Below are 23172 nucleotides of genomic sequence, written 5' to 3'. Positions count from 1 at the left end.
CTTGCCCATCCTGTGAGAGACTGATCCCTATCAAGCATGGACAACTGATGCCCCTTTTGCCTAGACTAGGATATCTACAGCCTGGACAGGTGCTTTATGTACAAGTCCTTTTCGCTCAAGCTACATCTATTCAAGTAGTCCATATGATTCATTTTAGAACCACAGGAGATGGTCACTGCCAGATAAACCAGTATGTGCCAGCACTTCCTTGAGCATACATTGTACATAGAGATTGAGCACTGGAAAGAATCTGAAGAAAGCACCAGCAGAGCCAGCACTGGTGACTTTGATGCCGACTCCTTCAACACTGGCCAGGTTCTTGGAACTGAAAACCTCAGCACCAAAAATGGACAGCCTTGGTGCCTACCCAAGGCAGGAAATCCAGCACCTGTGCCTATACAGAAAGATGGGGCTCATTCATACAGCTGAATGGAGTTCAAACATTAGATGCAAATGTTAAGTGAAGTCCCATAAAAAGGAAAGAAAACATGATTCCTCAAAGGACAGAGCATATGAGTCCTCAACCAGATCAGGAATGGCAGAGGGACTGAGATCTCTGATGCTGACCTTTCTATCTTTGATGGAACCCAGCAAAGATCTGAGACATACTCTAGAGGAATCTGAAAAATATCCAGAGTTGTTCCCTGCAATGGAAAGAGACTATCAGCCCCAGTGCTCTATCTACCTATGGCACTGCTGTACAAAGATGATATGCTCTTCCATGCCATTGTTGCTGTATTCATTCTTGCTGGGGTTGAACAGAGATTTTTTTTTTTTTTTTTTTTTCCTCTGCCTTCAGTGTGACCCTAAGGACGACACGTGGGATTCCTTATTAAGAGCACTGCCCCGGATGAATGGTACTTGGACTAGCACTGGTCAGGCCAGTACCCATATGGCATGATACCTTGGCCATAGTCTCCAGTAAAGACAGTCATCGCATGCATTCAGAAATAGATTCCTTCCTTACCGCGCCCCCCCATCTTTACAGAAAGAGGGGAAGATCCCATTCTCTGGTTGCATCATTAGCCAGGCCTCCCACACTAGAACTGGACATGGTCCCCAAGAGCAAGATGTGACAGAGGGATCACAACAATCCCTGTCTCCACCCACAGAGTCTTCATCTTTACCAGAATAGGCACTGACACCAGCCTCCGTGCCAGTGATTGACTTTAGATTTTCAGGACTTCTAGACCCACATTGTGAAGACCCTGGATCTTGAGACTTCATTTATACTAAAGAAGCATCTCAGACTTTGGTATTTTGAGTGTCACGATGCCAGTCAGAATTGTTCTCCCTGTTAATGAACGGATCCTGGAAGTGGTCAGAGGACTGTGTCAAACTCTGGCAACTCTTCCTCCCACTTTGAAGAGAGTGGAAAAGAGATATTGAGTGCCCCTCAAAGGCTTTGAATACTTTTATGCAAATCCAAACCCAGAGTCTTTTGTTGTTCTGGAAGTACAAAAAAAATCTGAGTCCATAAAAGGCATACCAAAGGATACAGATCCAAAAAAATTGGACCTCTCTGGATGCAAGACGTGTTGACCAGTCTCACTCTAACTCTGTTTGATTGGCAAATAGGGCCTAGTAATTAAAGTACTGTTTTCTCTCTTGGGTTGGGTCACTCCCTTCTCATCCAAAATCCAAGAGAAACAGGGATCAGTTAAAGGAAATCATTAAGTGGGACCAGATGGTCATCAGAATGTAGCTATGGGTATCTATGGACACAACTGATATGGCTATACGGTTGATAGCTGGGCAGTCACTATGAGATGGGCCTCATGGTTTCAGGTGTCTGGCATACTGTCAGGTGCAGGCCATTTTAGAAGACCTGCCCTTTGAGGGGATGGAGCTCTTCAGCCAGAAAATAGACTAAGTACTCCACTCCTTTTCAAAGCAATGGTATTGTCCTTAGGGATTTATGTGCTGGCCCCCTATAGGGAACCTTAAAAGTATAAGCCCCAGCAGAGGACACAGTTCTATTTTTGTGGTTGTCAATCAAAGCACCCACAGAGAGCCCAGGTACTCTAGGGGGTGACTGTTTTCCACCTCCTTGGCTAACCCGACTCGCACTCAGATACAGCAGATTTGATGGGAGTGAGTCAATCTGGAGCTTTCACCTATCTTTGGGAACCACCTTGCCCCTTCTTCGCCATGCCTAGGCAGCCTTCACAGCTGGCAAATTTGGCACTAGAGGCTATCCTGTCCATTTCCAGACATTATCCTTACCAAATTTCGTGCCTTTTCCTTCAGGATCCCTCTCTTGGGAAAATATTACAACAAGAATGGTCTTATTGCTTTATCTAGGAGCCATAAAGTACCTACAGAGTACCGGGGAAGAGGGTTTCTTCTCTTTCAGTAAGAAGACAAAAATATCTGAAGAAAGAGGTCTTAATAGTATACTAGATCTTAGACTGAACAAACACATATGATGCCTGAGTTTCAGAATGGTAACATTTGGTCTCCTCTTGACTTGCAGGATGCATACTCATACATAGCCATCCATACAGCCCATAAGAGGTACCTAAGATTCCCAGTGGGGCTCAATCATTACCAAAACAAGATACCGCCATTCAGACTTACCATGGCATCAAATCTTCATTAAGTGCTTAGCAATAGTAGTGGCTCATTTCAGAAGGAGAAGTAGCCATGTCTGTGATTACCTCAACAATTGGCTGATCACAGGCATATCTTGGGAGGGGATGGCTGTGAGCATGAACTATGCTCTGTCCTTATTCTCTCAGCTGAGTCTCCTGGTGAACGACAAAAGTCTATTCCATCACAGGTGACAGTTTTCATAGAAGCTTAGATCAAATTCAGGTTTGCAGGAGCATACCTTCCCAATGACAGATTCCTCTCAATGCAACTGCCCTTACTTGCAATAAAAACCAAGTCAACGATGACAGTATGGATGTGTCTGGGGCTGCTATGCCCTATGTTAGCATGCAGGTATGTTGCACTGCTTGCCAGACTTCCTCTGTAGCCACTCTGACTCTCTTCTCCAGCAAAACACTCCAAATAAATAAAAAAGAATGTTGTGGTTCCACCTCATGACATTGCATAACAGAGATGGTAGAAGGATCCCAAAAATGGACATGGAGGTGTGCATTTCTATACCCCACTTCCTAACAAGAACTTTAATTACTAGTGCATCAGGAGCAAGTGAGGGAGACAACCTGGACCATCTACAGATTTGAGGGACCTGGTTCCTGGAAGACTTTCAGCTTTATATCAATGTCCTGTATGGACTTACTATCTGGTCTTCAAAATTCCACAGTGCTGAACCTGATAGCCAACAAGTCTGTGATGTATTACGTCAACAAGCCAGGAGGTTCATACTCATTTCTTCTGTGTTGGTGAACCATCAAGTTATGGATAACCCCAATGTCCCATCTCCCGGAATTCAGCAATAACATGGCAGTCTTCCTGAGCAGGCAGTCCATGGCCAATTGCAAGTTCTTCCTGTGGAGAACCATCATACACCCAGTATTCTGTAACTGGCTGGATTCCTGTGGTAGACACATTTGCCACCCAGGATGATGCCAACTGTCAGAATTTCTGTTTCAAAGGGATCATGAGTCTGGGATCATTGCCTAACTCCTTTCTTCTGCAGTGGAATCCAAGCTTCCTTTATGCCTTTCCACTGACTCTCCTTTATCCTCAGAGTGATTTCCAAAATTGAGACAGACAAAATTGTTTGTGTAGCTCCATACTGGCAGAGGCAGCACTGTAGTCAGATACTTCATCTAGAGTCTGCATCTGATAGTCTGGATGTTGTCTGGTTAAGTGCCATAGACGGACTGTTCTAGATAAGTCCAGGATATCCTGATACAGAGCAGGAAAATGTCCACCAGAAGAACTTATTCGTCAAATTGGAAGAAGTTCTTTATTTGGGGTGTTCTATGGGGCCTGAACACTATTTAGGTTTCAGTACTGTAGATCTGCTACTACTTCCTTCATTTTACTATGCTTTGGCCAGTTGAGGTCCACCTTGTGTCATGATCAGTGGACCTGGAGTCAGAGGACCCATGTTCCCTGGAGGGGCTGTCACTGAGGGGACACCATGGGAACAGGGAGCACAGATTTAAACTGGAAGCAACTCAACCAGATGGACAGAGCAGTTCATAAGGTTTAATAAAGTTCCACTTAACCTGTAGTCAGCATCACTGATGCAGATGAAACCTACTTCACAGCCATTTTTGCTTGCTATTTGCCTGTACAGTCATGCTTGGTCTCCACTCACTTTATGGTGTCGGATTTCCTCAAGGGCCTACTTCCTCTTAGGACCTCAACTTTGTCCTCTCAGGACTCTAAAGACCACCCTTTGAGCTCCTTTCAGACTGCATTTTACTTTAGACTATCTTCCTAGTTGCAATTGCATCAGCCAGGAGAACGAGGGAGCTCCAAGTACTTGCAGCAGGGCCTTCCTACACAGCGTTTCATGAGGTTTTGGTGGTGCTGAAACCTCAGTCAAAGTTCATTCCCATGATGGGCTTGGGATTCCATCTGAATCAACCAATAAATCTGCCTGTCTTCCTCCTGAAACCCACTCTTCTTCAGAAGCGAAGTTGTATACATTAGAAGTTTCCTGAGCCTTATTTACTACATTGACAGAAACAAACTCCCCCACTGCAAGGAGATAGTTAAAGGTGTTGGAGAACAAAGGAATCAGGTGACCTCCTTACCCGGGAAAGGAACAAAGCCCAGAGGAGATGGGGCTGGAGGGGGAGTTAGTTTTGGAGCTAGCTGGGGATGAGGAGTGAGTGCAGACGTGGGTGTCTGGCTTGCTGTCCCCCAGGATGGACCCGGCTGAGGGGTCCTGTTCTTTGTACTTACAAGCTCTGTTTTAGACCATGTTCCTGTCTTCTAATAAACCTCTGTTTTACTGGTTGGTTAAGAGTCACGTCTGGCTGCGAAGTGGGGGTGCAGGACCTTGTGGCTTTCCCAGGAGCCCGCCAGGGCAGACTTGCTGCAGGAAGTGCACGGAGGGGCAGAGGATGCTGAATGCTCCAAAGGTCAGACCCAGGAAGCTGGAAGCCGTGTGAGCTCCTTGCCCTGAAGACAGTCTGCTCACAGAGAGGAGACTTCACCAGAATCTTAACTGGCTTCGTAGGGAGCAGTTCCAGAGCATCGTTGGGGGACTCCGTGACACCGTTTGTCAGTCACTTATAATGGAAGCCACACTGACACATACAGGGAGAGAAAAGTTACGTACCTTACACTAACTGGTTCTTTAAGATGTTATTGTCAGTGTGTCTCCCACAATCTGCCCTCCATCCTTGCTTTTCAGAGTCCTCCACTACCATGGGATTCAAACAGCAAAGAAACTAAGGGAGGGTTGCAGCAGCTTTGCCCTTTATGTCCTTGTGTGGGAGCACAAGAAATCATAGGGTGTGTATGTGGCCCTGAGAAACACTGCTATTTGAAAGAGTTTGATCTTGTGTACATGAGGTGCATGAGCAGCTACAGTGGAATACACTGATGCAGTGAAAAACCACTCTTACTGTAGGGTAAAGTAACCTTTATTTATGCTGAAGCAGCTGAACTCCCATGATCTTATGGTTGAATAAATATGGAAAAAATTGTGAAACCTCAGTTCTAGGATTATTTCAGCTCCTAATGTTGTATTAATGTTGTGTGTTTAAAAAAAAAACAAACTGTTTGGACTGGATTCATTACCCTCTCTCTTTCTCAGTTGCCAAAGGGGAAACTTCTCTACTGTATAAAGAAGCCTTCTCTTTTTGGCATCTTTGTCTAGGATAAATTACATGAAGCCAAAATATTTTCCATTGAGGAGGCAAGGTCCTATGAACCACATGCAATCCACAGCAAATCTTTAACAGAGCAAAGATATGAATGTTGGCAGATCTGCTTTCTTTCTTTGCTAGAATTATTTCAGTTGTACTGTTTGCAAGTACTAAGAGGTCATGAGCTTTTTATAATCTGAAGTTAAAAATTATATACACAATTACTGTTGCATTCTTGCAAACAGAGGATTGTCAAAAGTTTTGTTTACCTAAAAAGGTAGAAGTAGAAAACTAATTCTTCTGAAAGTTTGCTGTAAAATAGTAAGTGTTCTGCTTGAGGCAGTCTTATATTTTAATAATATTTTATCTACTATATGTATAGATCTATTACATAAATATATGAAAACTTTACAATATTTATATAGCAGATAAAACTGACTTGATTGTAGAATATATAACTGACTTGATTTTCAGCAGTGGTGAACATCCTGAGCTCTCATTTTCTCCCCTGTCCCCGCAGGAAAGTTGTGGGTGTCTGGAAAATTAGGCCACTTCAGTGACTAACTTTTAGTCATTCTCACTTTAAAAAATGTTAATAAAGCACAGTATGTCCCTGATCCTAGTCATATCTATGAGTAGGACTGTTGAGTTCAGCTTGCGTGCAAAAAGTTACTCGTGCATATATCTATAAAATAATGCGTAGTGATATTTTGAAGTTTTTAAGCACAACCTTTTGCCAAATTAATTACTTGGACCTAATTTTTTATAATTTTGGACCTCATATAATGCTGCACTAGTTTAAGATGTGATCTTGCCAATGGTTGTCACTAGGCATAATGCTTACTATAATGCGTAACCCCATTGACTTCGCTAGGACTGTTCATGTTAACAACCAGTTGCCTTTTTGCCTTGGGAGAGAATTACTACTTCAAAACAATTCATAATTGTCTCTTCCTAATGTCATACACATCTTTTACCACTATAGTTCTACCTACCTAAATATTTTTCTGATAATAGATGGCAACATCTTTCATCCGAATGATAGAACTTGGAGGAAAAGGTTATGCACTTTCACCATTTGACACTTTAAGAACCCATGTAAAGGGACTTTCAGACTTCGTTAACTTTCTCGACAAGCTGGAAGAAATCATCGGCGAAGTCCTGGATCCACGGTAATGGAGTTTCCCTCTTTTCCTTGCTGGGTGTGGGGGGTGTTCTTGGTTTTTGTTTTCTGAATTCTGTAAATTTAGTTGTTTGTTGATAGCTCCCGCCCCACTCCTCCCCCCCGCCCCCCCCGAGTAGTAAATGTTTATAGCTTAAATTGTGTAGCTCTGGAAACTTTTTATTATTCATGGTCTCTATTGTTTTCACTCTCTTTGGGCAGCAGGACTGTCTTCTTCTGGATTAAATTTTTCTAATTTCAGACCTTGGTGTGCACATTAGGTCCCATAGGAACCTTTAATTGTTGTATTCTATCTTGTGGTCTCTTTCAGGGATAAATTCTAGCTATCACTGCTTCTTGCTTATTCCAGTAGTTGTTGAGTTCCAGGTGGTTTCTGTAGTTGCAGTTTCCAGCGGTATCCTCAAGATGTAAAATGCTCTCACAATGGTTCTATATATCTTGATAACCATACAGTCATTATCATTGTAGTGGTTCAGCTGTCCGGTTTTGTTTCTTTGGCGAATCCTCTTTTTATTAGCACTTGTAAAACCTTACTTAGGATCTGTCTTTGGACTCTTTTTTGTAGTCACCACTACTGCTGCACAGAAAACATCCAGTGCGGTTCTCCTCTGTGCTATTCTGTAAGGGGCATGGGAGAGGGAGGAAGGAGGAGTGGGGTGTTTTGATTGCACCTCTAGCACGGACTGAAGACACTGTTGTTAGATGCTGATTTTTCCATTGGACAGAGTAAATAGTGTTGTTTGTGTAGTCTTCTCTCCCACATGTAAGGGTAAGTAAGAGAGGCAAGGAAGAACAAGGATCCAGATGGGATTCCCAGAAATAGTGAGGAGGGCTTTAAGAAAACAAGATGCTTGACAAATAATCCTAAGTGGTCTCCCAAAATACGTATAGGTATCCTAGATTTTTACTGTGGGAAATCAACAACCTGAAGGTGGCCCAACACTTAGAGTGAGAACTTCAAACCTGTTCTTCCCACTTACTCTGAATAAAAGGGCCAGAGTAAAACAATGCTGAAACCTGCCCTGAGAGACAACACAATGTTTCTGTTGAACCCAGAGAGATCCTAGGCTTTCTAGGCCACAGCAGTAAAAATGGAAGAAAAACTGCCGCTGAGGAGGGCAGATGGACCCTGCACCCTCACTTTTTACTGACTGAGACAAATTGAACTGTTGGCTTGTGCTCAGCTTTATAAGGAGAGAGCGACTACAGCTGTAGAGAGAGACTCTGCAGGGGGGCCCTAGGAGGAGGAATACTGGTGCTTTTTATAACCAATTGGGGCCCATGTTCTGCAGCTCATCTGAGAGGCATGCACATGCACACGCAATATTGCAGGGTACTTCTTTTACATCCTGTGCAGAGGGAGTCTGGGCTGGGACTTGATCTTCTGCTTCCAGTTAGTGCAGTTATTTCAAACATGATATATTCTATTAATTACCCAGATGTTGGACCTGGCTGGGGAGAGGAAAGGAGCCAGAAAGCCCTTGCAAGAGCAGAGATTACCAAAGATTGAGCCAATGGAGAAGTCTTTGGTTTAGGCATCCATGTACTCAGGAGAGGCTGGGAGGCTGCTAAGGAGCAGGACAGGCTACTTTGGAGAGCAGTTGCTGGAGCAGGGCGTTTGACAGGGAAATGGGTATCCAGCAAGGTGAGATAGCTGGCATCTTCTATGGATGCTGTGAAGACCAGATCCCTTTGCATAAAAACCTTGAGACAGGAACTGTGTGGCTTTCATGGGGAACAGAGGGGAAGGAATCACTGGAATTACAGGAAGCCTAAGGACATTGGGAGGGGATAAGAATGACCTGAGGCTGAGTTGGAGTGGCAGAAATATCTAAGGAGGCGAAGAAGCAAGAGGCTACTGTAAGGTCCAGGAAGAGGTAGAAGAAATAACAGCCAAAAGGGGACTTACCAGTATCGGGGCAACTGGGAAACCTCAGGTCCAGGAGCCCCATACCCTGTGGAGGCAGAGAAGTTGCTGTTAGAGCTGGGTTGGCTCTAGTACATGTCTGCAAACCCCAGGAAGGGCACCTGGCAAGTATTCCAGGCCCATATGTAGACCTTTTAGTTACCTGCTCTCATGGATGTCTTCCTTCTGTCCTTTTCTTCTAGCCTTCATCTCCAGGAAGGATATGGTCTCCACAGCTATCCCTACTCCAGGGAAGAGGGAGAAGGAGAGCATGTGCAGATTCTGTCCTGCCCTGGTTCAGGCAGTTAGGTTGATTCCCAGAAACAGCAATACACTAGATCCTCCCAGTTCCATCTTCATCAGAGTCTAGGGAGAAAAAGAATGGAGCAGTCAAAATCCCTAGCTACTTGGGAAGCCTCCAGGAGTCTGTTTAGGCACACAGGAGTGTGCACAGGCACCAGCATTAGCAGTTCATGTTGGAAAATCCAGCTATCTTCCTGTTCCCACTATAGGGAGTTCAAAGGAACTGTTCCAGTGGCAGCAGCAGCTTCTCTGTGTTGCTGACTCCAATTCTAGATGAAAACCTAGTCAGAGAAGGGAAGGAACCATTTCAGCTCCAGCAGCTCTCATATGGTCTGTAGCTACAGTGGTATGGATCCTTGAGAAGCCCCTCATGCTGGCTAATGGTACATTCTCAACCTGCAGTTGCAGGAGAGAGGCAGAATCTTACTTGAGTGCTTGCTCATATTGATTCCAATTAGGTGTGTGCGCACCATTTGCACGATCGTCGGAAGAGTTTTACCCTAGCAACACTTAGTGGGTCGGCTAAGGCGCCCCTTGAAGTGGCACCCTTACGGTGCCGGATATATACCCCAGCCGACCCAGCACCCTCTCAGTTCCTTCTTACCGCCTGTGACGGTCGTTGGAACTGTGGACCGCGGCTTAGCTGAATTCCATTTCCCTAGCTTCTAGTGTAGCACTTGTTTATAGTTTTAGAAGTAGCTGTTAGTTCTTTAGTAGTTAATAGTTATTGTTCTTAGTGTAAATAGTAGTTGGGGATAAGGGGCCTCTCCCTCCTGGTACCCTGGCTGATGCCTAGGTCTCCGGGTTTCAAACCATGCTCAACCTGCCTTAAACTGATGCCTATGGGAGACCCCAATGACTCCTGTTTGAAGTGCCTGGGGAATCGCATCAATCTGATAAGTGCCGCCTTTGTAAGGCATTCAAGCCTCGGACTAAAAAGGAGCGGGACTTTCGCTTGAAGCAGCTCCTTATGGAAGTGGCACTTGGTGCGGAGCTGAGGACATCCGGCTGAGACCTGGTGCCGACCTCATCAGTTCAAAGCACACTTGTGGCACCAGAAAGGTCAGCACCACTTCCAGACACCGGCAAAGACTCCTGGCACCGGACACCTCTGGCACTTCTACCAGTGTGGCGCTGCTTGCTGTCTCCAGAACCGAAGAAGCAGCATAAGCAAGCTGCTGCTCCCTTGTAGTTGCCGGCACCACCTGTGCCTCTCTCGGAGCTCCATCCCGTGTTGGACCGTCCCGCAAAGGCACCAACCCCTGGACCTGTTCAGACTCAACAAATTCATGGTAAGGTTGAAGTTCCGCATAGTTTCTCTGGGGACCGTTATTCAGTATATTTCTGGTTTTGAAATGAATTATTCCCCAAATCAACCAGTTTTTTGTTCCACATATGCTGTAGTACACGGAAGTGTTAAAAATTTCTGCCACTGTAGCTAGAGTTCTAGGAGGACATGACCCTTTCTGTGAGGAAGTAGCAAGTTGTTTTGATTCATCTGCTGGGATTGCACTTCATGTTGTTTTATGACTGAACAGTCTGCTGCTTGCTTTATAAGTTGCTACCTCCATCAGAATTGTATTTTTGTTTGTTTGTATATCCTTTAAAATTTACAACAGCCACTCTGAGATCACAAATTGGATCAAATTCATCATCAGAAAAGTCACTTGATTTTGCTGTGATATTATTTTGGGTTTTTTTCCCCCCCTCTTCAGCTTCTGTAAATGGACTGTGTTCAGTATTTCACAAATGTGTTTTTTAACGACCAGGAACTTGTTCTTGGCATCAGACAGAATAGAACCATCATTTTTCATTTTTGGAATGAACTGAGCTACAGATTTAAGCAATGAAATTAATTTTAAATTCTGCATCCTTCAGGCATAGTCAAGAATTTCAGTTTGGATTACTAGGGGGTCACACCAAGCCATCCTTTCTTCAGCAGCAACTGAGTGAAGAGCCTTCTTGTATATTTTAAGATCTTTGAGACATTTATAATAGAAGATACCTATTGAGCACAACAAGGCTTACTCAATGTAGATGAAACTAAATTTGTGCTGGAAAAAATGGCTGCTGGTACTTGTTTGTTTTTTTGTAAAACTTAACAATGCTTTTAATTTTTGACATGAGATGAGAAAGTTGTCAGATCTTCAACATTGCTAGTGAAAAGCTGCATTATATGAACAGCACATCCATAATGCAGAAGGTATGGATTCTCATTCATCAACAAAAAGCCCAAGCTGCTTTCATGTTAGCTTCATTTCTGCCACAACAAAAACAACTTTTTGTGGACCCAATTCATTGATTATATTTTTAAACTAGTCATCAATATATTGGGCTACACGGTGATGCTCAAGTTGCACATTGTTATGAGTAAAACTCTAGTTGTGGAGTTGTTACCATGAAACTGATGACACCCTCATTTTGAATATTGCTCCATCCATCGGACACTAGACTGGGGGGCCACATTGGCTGGCGGAAATTGTATGGAGGGCCGGTTAGGGGAGCCTGTGCCTCTCCAAATAGCCAGATATGGCCCGGCCCCAGACTCCTGCCCCATCCAACCCACCTGTTCCCTGACAGCCCCTAGAACTCCTGCCCCCTGCTGCCCAATCCAATCCCTCCTCTCATTCCTGATGGGGCCCCCATCCTCCCCCCGGGACCCCTGCCCCATCCAACCACTTCTTTTCCCTGTCCCCTGATCGTCCCTGGAGTCCCCACCCCTGACTGCCCTCTGGGGACCCCTGCCCCCATTCAGCCTGTTCCCTGCCCTCTGACTGCCCCAACTCCTATTCACACTCATGCCCCCTGACTACCACCCTGAAATCTCTTGCCCTCTATCCAACCCTCCCTGCCCCCTTACCGTGCTGCCTGGAGCACCAGTGGCTGGTGGCACTACAGCCACGCTGCCCGGCTGGAGCCAGCCACGCCACCGCACAGCACAGAGCACTGCACAGCACAAGGTCAGGCAGGGCTCTGCAGCTGCGCTGCCCCAGGAGCTCGCAGCCCCGCCGCCCAGAGCATTGCACCAGCGGCGCAGTGAGCTGAGGCTGTGGGGAAGGGGAAACAATGGGGGAGGAGCCAGGGGCTAGCCTCCTGGCCCAGGAGCTCAGGGGCCAGGCAGGAGGGTCCCGTGGGCCAGATGTGGCCTGCAGGCTGTAGTTTGCCCACTTCTGCACTAGACACATATGACAAGCTTGCACAATAAGAACACCAACTCCTTTTCACATTGATCACTTCAGCATTCAGAAGACTTCTCACAAGCCATTTCCTACTTGGTATTTTGCACACTGGATACAATTTATGAAAAAAATTTAGCATATAAGGATTTTCAACTATATGAAATGGTGTCATGCTGGTGTAAATACCTTTAGCAAACATACTGTCAAGTTTTGTCTTTGGCTAGAATGTCTCATTAGCAGAAAAACCTCTTAACACCGATTTGATGAACGTCTGAAGACTTTCCAGAAGTAGAAGTTTTTCAATGCTGAACTAGATGAAGCAGCAAAAATCTTATCAGAAGATTGAAGAAATGGAATTAGGGTGACTATCATTGTCACTCACATCACTGTCTTCATCAGCAGACTTCGTGTTTCAAGATGCTGCTGCAAAAGATTGAGTTGTGCACAGAAGAAGACAAATTTTGATGCAGACTAGTTTTCCCTTTCTTGCAGTTTGCAATAATCTTGTTCTGACAGAAACTGGACACCTCTCAAGAATGCAGCAAGTTTTGTTCCATTCTATCTAATGTCATGTACTCAAAAGAACAGAACTTGTACTTTAACTATGACAGTTTTTCCATGTTCATGTCTAGTAAATTTCCATATAGATGATTTTTTACTTTCCAAGGCTGCATAATTTATTGTCACTGTTTTTAATGTTTCACTGCTTTCTGGAATGCTCTCTAGATATCTCTTGTATTTTAATCAACCAGTAGCCGTTCAGTTGTGTTTGTAACTGCTGCTGTTCCAGAAGATTCCAGACAATCAAAATGTTTTCAGGCATACTGCCCTATCTGTCCTAGGATGCTTAGACTCCACATCACATAGAGGGAGAGGGGATAGGCAGCCCCTCCTCCTCCTCCATGCAGCGCAAACAATGGACTCAAACTACAGCAAGAGGAGGACAAGAGCAGGAAGGGAGGGAGGGACCTCAATATAAATGTGATGTCAGCCCCATTATTAGCATAGAACTTTTCATATCTGCAAGGTTTGGTTGGGGATATATGCAGGAGGTGGACACATGGTTTATGAAGGGGATATTTGTTGAGAGGGGGAGGAGTGAGGGCTTATTTACATGGGTATTTAATGTGAATTGTTTGCTTTGCTGAGGATGGGAGAAGTGTTGGGAGTAGGCATTAATAGTTATGATTTTTTTTAAGGAAAAGGCTTAATGGCTGTGTACATTTTCTTTGTGTTTGTGGAAGGAGGCTTAATGACTATGAACCCTCCTCTCCCACCCCCACTCCCTTTTGGAGTTAATCTCTGTGTATCTGGTCAGTTTAGAGTGTAAACTCTTCAGGGCAGGGACTATGTCTTTTAGCTTAATATGCCTTGTAAACAACCATGTACATGGCCTGGTGTAAAAATAAAGATATACATACAGCATTTGTTCTAGAAGACTGCAGCCAGTCAAGATGCCCGACTTCCCCTTTTTTCCTAGCATGTAGAAAAGAGAGTGATGGAGATATATAAGTAGGCTTGCCAAAAGATAGGTGGTTTGATTGCATCAAAGTGCCATGCCAGGGCAATCTTGCTGGAATATGTGACAGTATTTGACCATAATAGGCAGTCAATTGACCTACTTGCCAAGCCTATGGAAAGGTACAGAATTCTTCAGCAGGTTCAAAGAACCTGGTTCCAGCAGAATAAATATGTTTGCAATTCCCTGGAACTTTGAACTGTTTGTCTTCTTCTCTTCAGTAACTCTACCTTTGTAGGGTTCTACAGAAAATTGCCAAGTTTCAAGGAACCATCATCCTTGCCACTAAGAAATGGTTGAAGAGGCCCTGGAGCTAACAAATATATTCAGTTTCTTGTTATAGATGACTTTTGGGTTAAGAACCAGGGAGCAGAGCCCAGCATGCCTAGTCTAGTTGTGCAGCACATGAATCTGAATGATTCCATGATAAGCAAATATACACAATGATGCATTGCCAGTGAAATTGACACCTTTCTGTATACTTGAGGATTTGGAGAATGTAATTTCTTTTGGCGTACTGCTCTGAAAAATCCATAAATCCATTGTATCAGCAGTTCTGAAGATCCTTATTCCTTCAGACCAGTTTGGAGATGGGCCTCAGTGCCAGTTACATTAAGGTTCAGTCTCTCTAGAATGCCATCATGAAGTTTCCAGGCTTCTAAAAGCTGTAAATAAGCTGCAGCCCCATGGTCTGACCCTTTTGAGTTTGTGATGGTTGTGGTCATATAAATCTCTGAGTTTAGGGAGGAGCAGACTGAGTAGATCAGCAGCAGGGTTGTTGTGCCTGGGTGGGGCCCTGGCTTCCCTGTGTAAAACTAGCCACTTAGTGGCACTGTTGCACAGCTCTTAGAATTAGCAATAAGAGCCTGAAGCAGCCACTTCAAGCCCTCTGATCCAACACTTCTGGTCAACATGCAGTTCTCAAGAGGATCTGTGTGAGCCCCATGAACCATCATCTTTGCAGTTGCTTATGCCGCTTATTCAGCCTGAGGCTGAAATTGACCATGAGTATAGGTCAGTGGATAGGCTTTCTTTTGAGAAGGAATGACTAAATTTCTCTTACTTTGTGTTCTGCCATTGTAAAGCCACACTCACATTTGAAGGCTTTGATTGTATTTTAGGTAAGAGAGAAAATGAGGCAGTTGTGGTTGCAGAACTTTATACAGCCTTGCACTGAATGTTTGGATCCACTTGGTGGTGTTCAGGTGGCCTCAAAGTATCTGCATTCTGAACTGCTGTGGAACTTGTAGCTCAGAGTTGTCCATCTCTTAAGAGTGTGGATCTGCAGAGGCAATATACTCAGTAAACCTTCCATTTATATAGGGACTCTTTAAACTTTCACGGTTACATGAAAAATTGTAAGGTAAGTCTGTTTTCAGTTACTTTGGAACATTTACAATGTATTGCAATTCAGTGAACAGAAATATTGTTTAAATGAATCTTGGAAACTACCACAAAACTGCTTTGTATCTGTCAGTTCATAGTACAGAACAGATGCTAACCTGTATTTTGGCATTTAAAATGTTAGGGGGAAAAGTTGCTGATCATAAATAGTGCCAGTTTTAAAATATATTAAAAGGGTTGGACTAATTACTTCTAAAAAACGTACAAAATTATTTTTATGAAGTGCAAAGGTCTTCCATGACTTTTCAAAGATAATTGCTAATGGCTCAGACATCTCAGTCATCTCCTTGAGTATTATAGGCAATTCAGGGCAATTGTTTTGGACCCTATGCCACAGTGGGCCCTGTGAAGATAAGTTGCTCAGACTTCGGCTTCAGCTCTGGGTGGTGGGGCTTGGAAGCCCAGGCTTCAGCCCCATGTAATGGGGCTTTGTCTTTCTGTCCTGAGCCACAGCAAGTCTAGTACTGACCTTGCTTGGTGGACCCACTGAAACCTGCTTCGGGGCCCCCACAGTGGGCCCTGGACCCCTGGTATAGAACCACTATTCTAGGATGCATTTCATCAGGTCCTGGTGACTTCAAGACCTCTAACTTGTTTAAGTAATTTTTAACTAGTTCTTTTCCTATTTTAGCCTCTGATCCTATGTAATTTTCACTGACATTCACTATATTAGAAATCCAATCACCACCAGCCTTATTAGTGAAAACTGAAACAAAGAAGTCAGTAAGCACTTCTGCATTTTCACACTTTCTGTTATCCCCCCTCACCCCCATTGAGTAACGGGCCTACTCTGTCCTTGGTCTTCCTCTTGCTTCTAATGTATTTGTAAAATGTTTTCTTGTTACCCTTTATGTCTCTAGCTAGTTTGATCTCGTTTTGTGCCTTGGCCTTTCTAATTTTGTCCCTATATACTGGTGTTATTTCTTTATATTCAGCCTTTGTAATTTGAGCTAGTTTCTGCTTTTTGGAGGACACTAATCTTTAATCATTGAAGATCTCCTGGTTAAGCCAGGGTGGTCTCTTGCCATACTTCCTATCTTTTCTATGCAGTGGGATAATTTGCACTTGTGCCCTTAATGTCTCTGAAAAACTGCCAACTGTCTTCAATGTTTTCCCCCTTAGACTTTGCTTCCCATAGAATTTTACCTATCAGTTCAGAGTTTTCTAAAGTCTGCCTTCTTAAAATCCATTGTCTTTATTTTGCTGTTCTCTCTTCTACCATTCCTTAGAATAATGAACTGTATCATTTCATGATCACTGTCATCCAAGCTACCTTCCACTTTTGTATTCTCACCCAGTTCTTCCCTATTTGTCAAAATCAAGTCTAGAACAGCCTCTCTCCTAGTAGCTTCCTCTGCTTTCTGAAATAAAAAGTCTCCAATATATTCTAAGAATTTGTTGGATAATCTGTGTCTTGCTGTGTTATTTTCCCAACAGATGTCTGGGTAGTTGAAGTCCCCCATCACCACCAAGTCTTGTGCTTTGCATGATTTTTTTTAGTTGTTTAAAAAAAAGCCATATCTACCTCTTCTTCCTGATAAGGTGTCATGGTAGGAGTCTACTACAGACCATCAGCCTTGTTTTTTTTACCCCTTTTATCCTTACCCAGAGACTTTCAACAAGTCTATCTCCTATTTCCATCTCAACCTCAGTCCAAGTGTATATATTTTTAATTTATAAGGTAACAACTCCTCCCTTTTTTCCCTGCCTGTCCTTCCTGAGTAAGCTGTGCCCTTCTATATCAATATTCCTGTCATGAGTATTATCCCACCAAGTCAATCTGTGATGCCAACTATGTCAGTTGTGTTTATTTACTAGCATCTTATTGCTTCCTGCTTATTCCCCATACTTTTCACATTAGTGTACAGACATCTAAGGCCTGGTCTACATTGGGGCGGGGGACTGATCTACGATACACAACTTCAGCTACAAGAATAGTCGACATATCTTAAGTGGACTTACTTCGTATCCTCATGGCATGGGGTCGACTGTCACTGCTACCCCATGGACTCCACTTCTGCCTCTCACCGCGGTGGAGTACAGGAGTCAATGGCAGAGCAATCGGGGATCAACTTATCACGTCTACACTAGACAGGATAAATTGAGCCCCGATGGATTGATCACTACCTGCCAGATCGGCTGGTAGTGTAGATGTACCCTAAAATACTGATTTTTATTTCTCTCCCACCCTCTTTCTCCCCTTCCAGTTCTGTCTTCTCTCTCCTTTATCCCTGCTGTAACAGTTCATGCTCTCCCTAAATTCTGACTCTTCTCCTAGGTCTCCATTTTTTTGGACTTACCTGTTGATTTTGGTCACCTGCCCTCTTTGAACCTAGTTTAAAGCCCTCCTCAGTAGGTTAGCCAGTCTGTATCCAAATATGCTCTTCCCCTTCAGATATTCCTGGAGGTTTGTGACCAGCTTTGCCCTGGCCTTCCAGTGCCAGGACACATGCATGAGGGATGTCATGCCGGTCCAGAAGCAAAACTGCTAGAATAATCTGGAAGTTGGCTACACCACGCTGCTACAGGCCTGTTGCTAGCCAGTTGGGAGTTGGCAAGTCAATTGTGGTGGAGCTTTGTGGAGCAATCAAGACTGTGATTTTACCCAAAGGCGAGGGGTATTAAAAATGTTCCTGAAATAGTTGCTGACTTTGAGAGAGTGAACTTTTCAAACTGGGCCAGGGTTATTGATATGGCACTCATGACCATAGTTTGTCCCCTGCAAGGAGCATGTGAATACATAAACTGTAACAAGTATTGCTCCATTATTATGCAGGCCCTGGTTGACTAATGAGACAGATTCATGGACACTAATGTGGGATGCACTGGTGCATGATGTAAGGGTATCCTAGAGATCGGGATTTTACCTTCATGGATAAGCTATGACATTATTTGCACCAAATGCCATTGTTATAAATGGAGTCACTGTTCCTACTATTTGAGTGGACCCTTCTTAACCTTTTTAGCCACGGCTTATGAAACTGTACCCTGATTTCAGAGGACCTGGCAAAGGAAGATTCAACTACACTCAGTAACTGTAAGCTAGTGGTGGCATGTGCATTTGGCAGATTGAAATTCTGTTGGTGCTTGTCATGGAGTGCAGTCCTTCATTATCATATTGGCACCTCCTCCTAGTCATGCTGGGGATGAGCTTGAGGCTGATGCTCACCTCCGCGGTCTGCACACCAGCACTCTCTCTGCTCCTGCCTACAGCTCCCAGAAACTCAGTGTCCACTTTGCAACTTGGATGGTGGCATGGCCAAAAAGCTAAGTTACCCTCCCTCTTCCCCCCCTTGGAAGGGGGAATCTCTGTCCAACCACTTCCCCAGTGGAGAGTGGAAGTACTCAGGCCTACCCACTACTCTGGGTCCTGACCCAGTGAACTGCATTCACCTACTGTATTCCTTTGCCTCAACTACCGCTGCATTTTCCTGGGCCACTTCCCTGTGGCCACGGCACCCTACTCAGTTGCAGCAACTTGTCTGGAGCTCTTTCTGTACTCCCCAGATCTCTGCTTGCACTGCTCTGTCCAAGGTCCTGCAGGGTTGCAGCCTATTAGGGACCAGGAGTGGCGCCAGGGTTTTTGGTGCCCTAGGCGGGGGTCCTTCCGCGCTCCCGGTCGTTGGCAGCAATTATGTGGCGGGGGGGGTGGTCGTTCCACACTCCTGGTCTTCGGGGCACTTCAGCGGCGGGTCCCAGAGCGAGTGAAGGACCCGCCGCTGAATTGCCGACGACGACCCAGAGCGCGGAAGGACCTCCCGCTGCCGAACTGGCGCCAAGGGCAGCAAAATGCCACCCTCCCAAATCCTGGTGCCCTATGGAAGTGCCGGCCCTGTTAGGGACACAATCTTCTCCTTGAGCTCCCAGCAGCCACTAACTACCTCTGGATCTCAGCCCTTTTTATTTGAGCCTGCTAGGCTCTGATTGGCTATTCTTTGCAGCCACTCTCTTATTGGTTACTTCCTGCGCCGCCTCCTTAGGCCTCTTTTAATCCCTTACGTGCCAGTGTGGGGCAGATGCCCTATTACAGTGCTGCATTCAAAACCGTGTGGATACCAGTTTCATCAATGATGTCCATATTATTGTGGCTAACAGTGTTCTGCATGATGTCTGGGAAGACAGGAGAACCTTTTTTGCCAGGAGTGAACTCCAGGCACCGCCAAATTGCTGAACTGGTATACACAGCCCTTTATATATAAAATTTAAAAAATCCTCCATATTACAATCAGTGGTTGAAGGGAAGGGGCTAGGAGAAGAAGAGCGCTGGTATTCTAAAACTAGCATTACTTGTCACCTTTATCCAATGTGTGATCTTAATTATGGCTGGGTCTGGTAGCACTGCATATGATAAGGTTGCCTCCTATTTCCTCTTTCAGTTGCTTATAACTTTGCTAAACTTTAACCATTTGGGCTGAAATTTTCTATGCTGGTGAGAGCAGAAAGTCGCTATGCTATAGGAATTCTGCCAACAGTATATGTCGAGGGGCCAGTACACATTGAAGGTCTCAAACAGATGTAGTTGCCCACATTGAAACCCCCTTTGTGGGTACTCTGGAACTCTCCCCCAACTACTATGAGAATACTGATGTTTTTGAGAAGAAGAATGTGGAAACGCTTCCCCCACATTGGGATTACAACTGTCCGTATCAGAGGGGTAGCCGTGTTAGTCTGGATCTGTAAAAGCAGCAGAGAATCCTGTGGCACCTTATAGACTAACAGACGTTTTGGAGCGTGAGCTTTCGTGGGTGAATACCCACTTCGTCAGACGCAGGTAGTGGAAATTTCCAGGGGCAGGTATATATATGCTAGCAAGCAAGCTAGAGATAACGAGGTTAGTTCAATCAGGGAGGGTGAGGCCCTGTTCTAGCAGTAGAGGTGTGAAAACCAAGGGAGGAGAAACTGGTTCTGTAATTGGCAAGCCATTCACAGTCTTTGTTTAGTCCAGAGCTGATGGTGTCAAATTTGCAGATGAACTGAAGCTCAGCAGTTTCTCTTTGAAGTCTGGTCCTGAAGTTTTTTTGCTGCAGGATGGCCACCTTAAGGTCTGCTATAGTGTGGCCAGGGAGGTTGAAGTGCTCTCCTACAGGTTTTTGTATATTGCCATTCCTGATATCTGATTTGTGTCCATTTATCCTTTTCCGTAGTGACTGTCCAGTTTGGCCGATGTACATAGCAGAGGGGCATTGCTGGCATATGATGGCGTATATTACATTGGTGGACGTGCAGGTGAATGAACCAGTGATGGTATGGCTGATCTGGTTAGGTCCTATGATGGTGTCGCTGGTGTAGATATGTGGGCAGAGTTGGCATCGAGGTTTGTTGCATGGATTGGTTCCTGAGCTGGAGTTACTATGGTGCGGTGTGCAGTTGCTGGTGAGAATACGTTTCAGGTTGGCAGGTTGTCTGTGGGCAAGGATTGGCCTGCCACCCAAGACCTGTGAAAGTTTGGGATCATTGTCCAGGATGGGATATAGGTCCCTGATGATGCGTTGGAGGGGTTTTAGCTGGGGGCTGTATGTGATGGCCAGTGGAGTCCTGTTGGTTTCTTTCTTGGGTTTGTCTTGTAGTAGGACTGTCCGTAGAATTTCAGCCAGGAGTGAATATGCCATTTGGACAGATGTACACAATGTCAAGCCTGAACTAGCATCATTGCAAGAATATCTGAGAACCTGGCCTGGGGGTTTGTCTGCAAGTTGACTTCATTGGCTGGCACCTCTGTCCTTTTTGTATAAAGATGGCGGCCTCTGCTTCAATTACTGAGCATTCTGTCAGATAATCTGGAACTGTTACCTGGTGCCCAGTTTCCTGATTGCTGGATCACAGGGGTGCTCCTTGTGTATCCACTAAACTGGATCTCTGGGGAGCTTATTTTAGAGAGGGGATGAATGGAAGACTGCCTTTTGAACCTGTTATGGCCACTTTCAGACTGATTTAATGCCCCAGTGACATTCCAGCCCTTCATTAATGATGTACTATGAGACCTACTGGACCAGTTTTGTGGGAGTGTACTTAAATGATATATTGATCTTGTCAGACAACTTGGACCAACACACCACTTACATTCACACAATCCTGTAGAAACTGAGAACATGGTGTCTATGCTAAACTTGAGAAGTGTGCATTTGATCAGACCTTCACAGAGTTCCTGGAGTTCATCATGGACCCGGAAGGAATCAAGCTGGATCCATACAAGGTCTATGCTGTTCACGACTGGGGAATCCTTTTGCAATATGTGTGATCTACAACATGTTTTAGGCTTCACAAATTTCTGCTAGGGGTTCATTTCCAACGCTTCAAAACCAAGCTGAGTCCCTCACTGTCCTATTCTGGGAAAAATGCCCAGTTCCATGGTTGCCTGAGGCTGAGTGCACATTCAGGCAGTTGAAACCTGTCTTCACTACTGCTCCAGTGTTGGTCTACCCTGACATGATGCAAGCTTTCACTGTGGAAGCCAAAGCCTCTAATAAAGTGTTTGTGGCAGTCCTCTCCCAGAGGCATGCAGCTGGGAAAATACTGCATGTTATCACACATGACTCAAGGAAGCTCATCCCTGCTGAGCAAAACTACAAGATCTTGTAAAGCAGGCCTGCACAATTCGTAAAGCGGCAAGGGCCATATTACTCCAAAGAAAACATCTGAGGGCCAAACCCCCCTGCTCCAGCACCACCGAAACACCACCACTCCCCCCCCCCCCCCCGAAACACAACACACCCACCCCTAGTTCTGCCTACTCCGTGGAAACAAACCCTCCTTCCCCAGCGCTGCCCCACCGAAACAACTGTGGGCCAAAAAGGAAGTTGGGCAGGGGGAGGGGGGGAAGTGTGAACTTAATTAAGAATTTTTCAATTAAAGCAAACAATTTTTAAAAATTATTTTAATTTTTTATCAATCATGGAAGAATGAAAAACACCTGATCTGTTGAAAGAAAACATTTCTACTTTTCATAATTAACTTGCAAATTTAATGAGAGATTACATCTCTTTTTGGTTCATTGAGAAGCAAATCCCAGTGAGTCTTTATAGAGCCCAGGGGCCAGCCATGCCCAGGGGCTGCTCCCCAGACTAGGTACTTCCCCCAACCCCCCAACTCCCCTGGAGGGTGCACAGCCCCCACATAAGCCCTCCCCACCCCACCCCATCCCAGCAGCCTCCACCCCGAGTCCACTCACTGGTTTTGCCAGGCTTGGGCCGCTGCAGCAGCTCAGCAGGGAGGAGCTGCCTTCTGGAGGCACCAGAGAGCCAGAGCGTCCCGCTTGTGGCAGTAGTGAGCCCCAGCCATGGAGGGGCTGGTGCGGTGCAGGGGGGCAGCAGCCCTGCAAAGGTGGCGGCACAGCTAGCGGGGAGCAGCCATGCCCCCCGCCCCTCCTGCCCAGGCTTCAGCCTGCCCCCCCCCCCCACACCTCTCCCCTGGACCTCCTGCAAGCTGCAGCAGATGCATATGGGCGCCGGCCCCCCATGCACTCCCCTGCCGTGCTGGGCTCTGCAGCTCCCGGGAGTGTGGGCTGCCACTGCCCCTCCCGGAGCATGCTCAGGGCCCCGTGCCTGGGTGGCTCAAACACGCGGGAGCTGCAAAGCCCGAGTGTGGTGAAGGAGGAGCCGGGGACGCAGGGGGGCTGCCAACCGCATGCATCTGCTGCAGCCTGCAGGAGCCCCAGTTGGGGGGGGGGGTGTGTGGCTGCTCCCTGCTACCGGTGCCTCCACTTTTGCAGAGCTGCTACCCACCTGTGCCGTGCCGGTTCCTCCATGGCTGGGGCTTGCCGCCCCTGCAAGCTGACACTTTGGCTCTCCGGTGCCTCTGGAAGGCAGATCCTCTCTGATGAGCCGGGGCACCACTTTTTTTTAAGGTTACCATATTTCAACAATCAAAAAAGAAGATGGGGAGAGAGCCCCACCTGAGCCCTGCTCCACCCCCAGTTCCCACCCCCCTCAGAACCC

General features: G+C 45.6%; 1 protein-coding gene across 1 annotated transcript in view; it reads left to right on the top strand.

Annotated features, from left to right (window-relative positions):
* Positions 1–23172, top strand: part of PARPBP (PARP1 binding protein) — a 103300-nt gene that overhangs the window by 21716 nt on the left and 58412 nt on the right. The window contains exon 5 of the mRNA XM_075068860.1: positions 6762–6916. Within this exon, the coding sequence (XP_074924961.1) occupies positions 6762–6916 (155 nt within the window). The remainder of the gene's footprint in view (positions 1–6761; positions 6917–23172) is intronic.

The sequence above is a fragment of the Chelonoidis abingdonii genome, chromosome 1, assembly GCF_003597395.2.
Source record: "Chelonoidis abingdonii isolate Lonesome George chromosome 1, CheloAbing_2.0, whole genome shotgun sequence".
Classification (NCBI taxonomy): Eukaryota; Metazoa; Chordata; order Testudines; family Testudinidae; genus Chelonoidis; species Chelonoidis abingdonii.
This window is presented reverse-complemented; position numbering and strand designations above follow the sequence as displayed.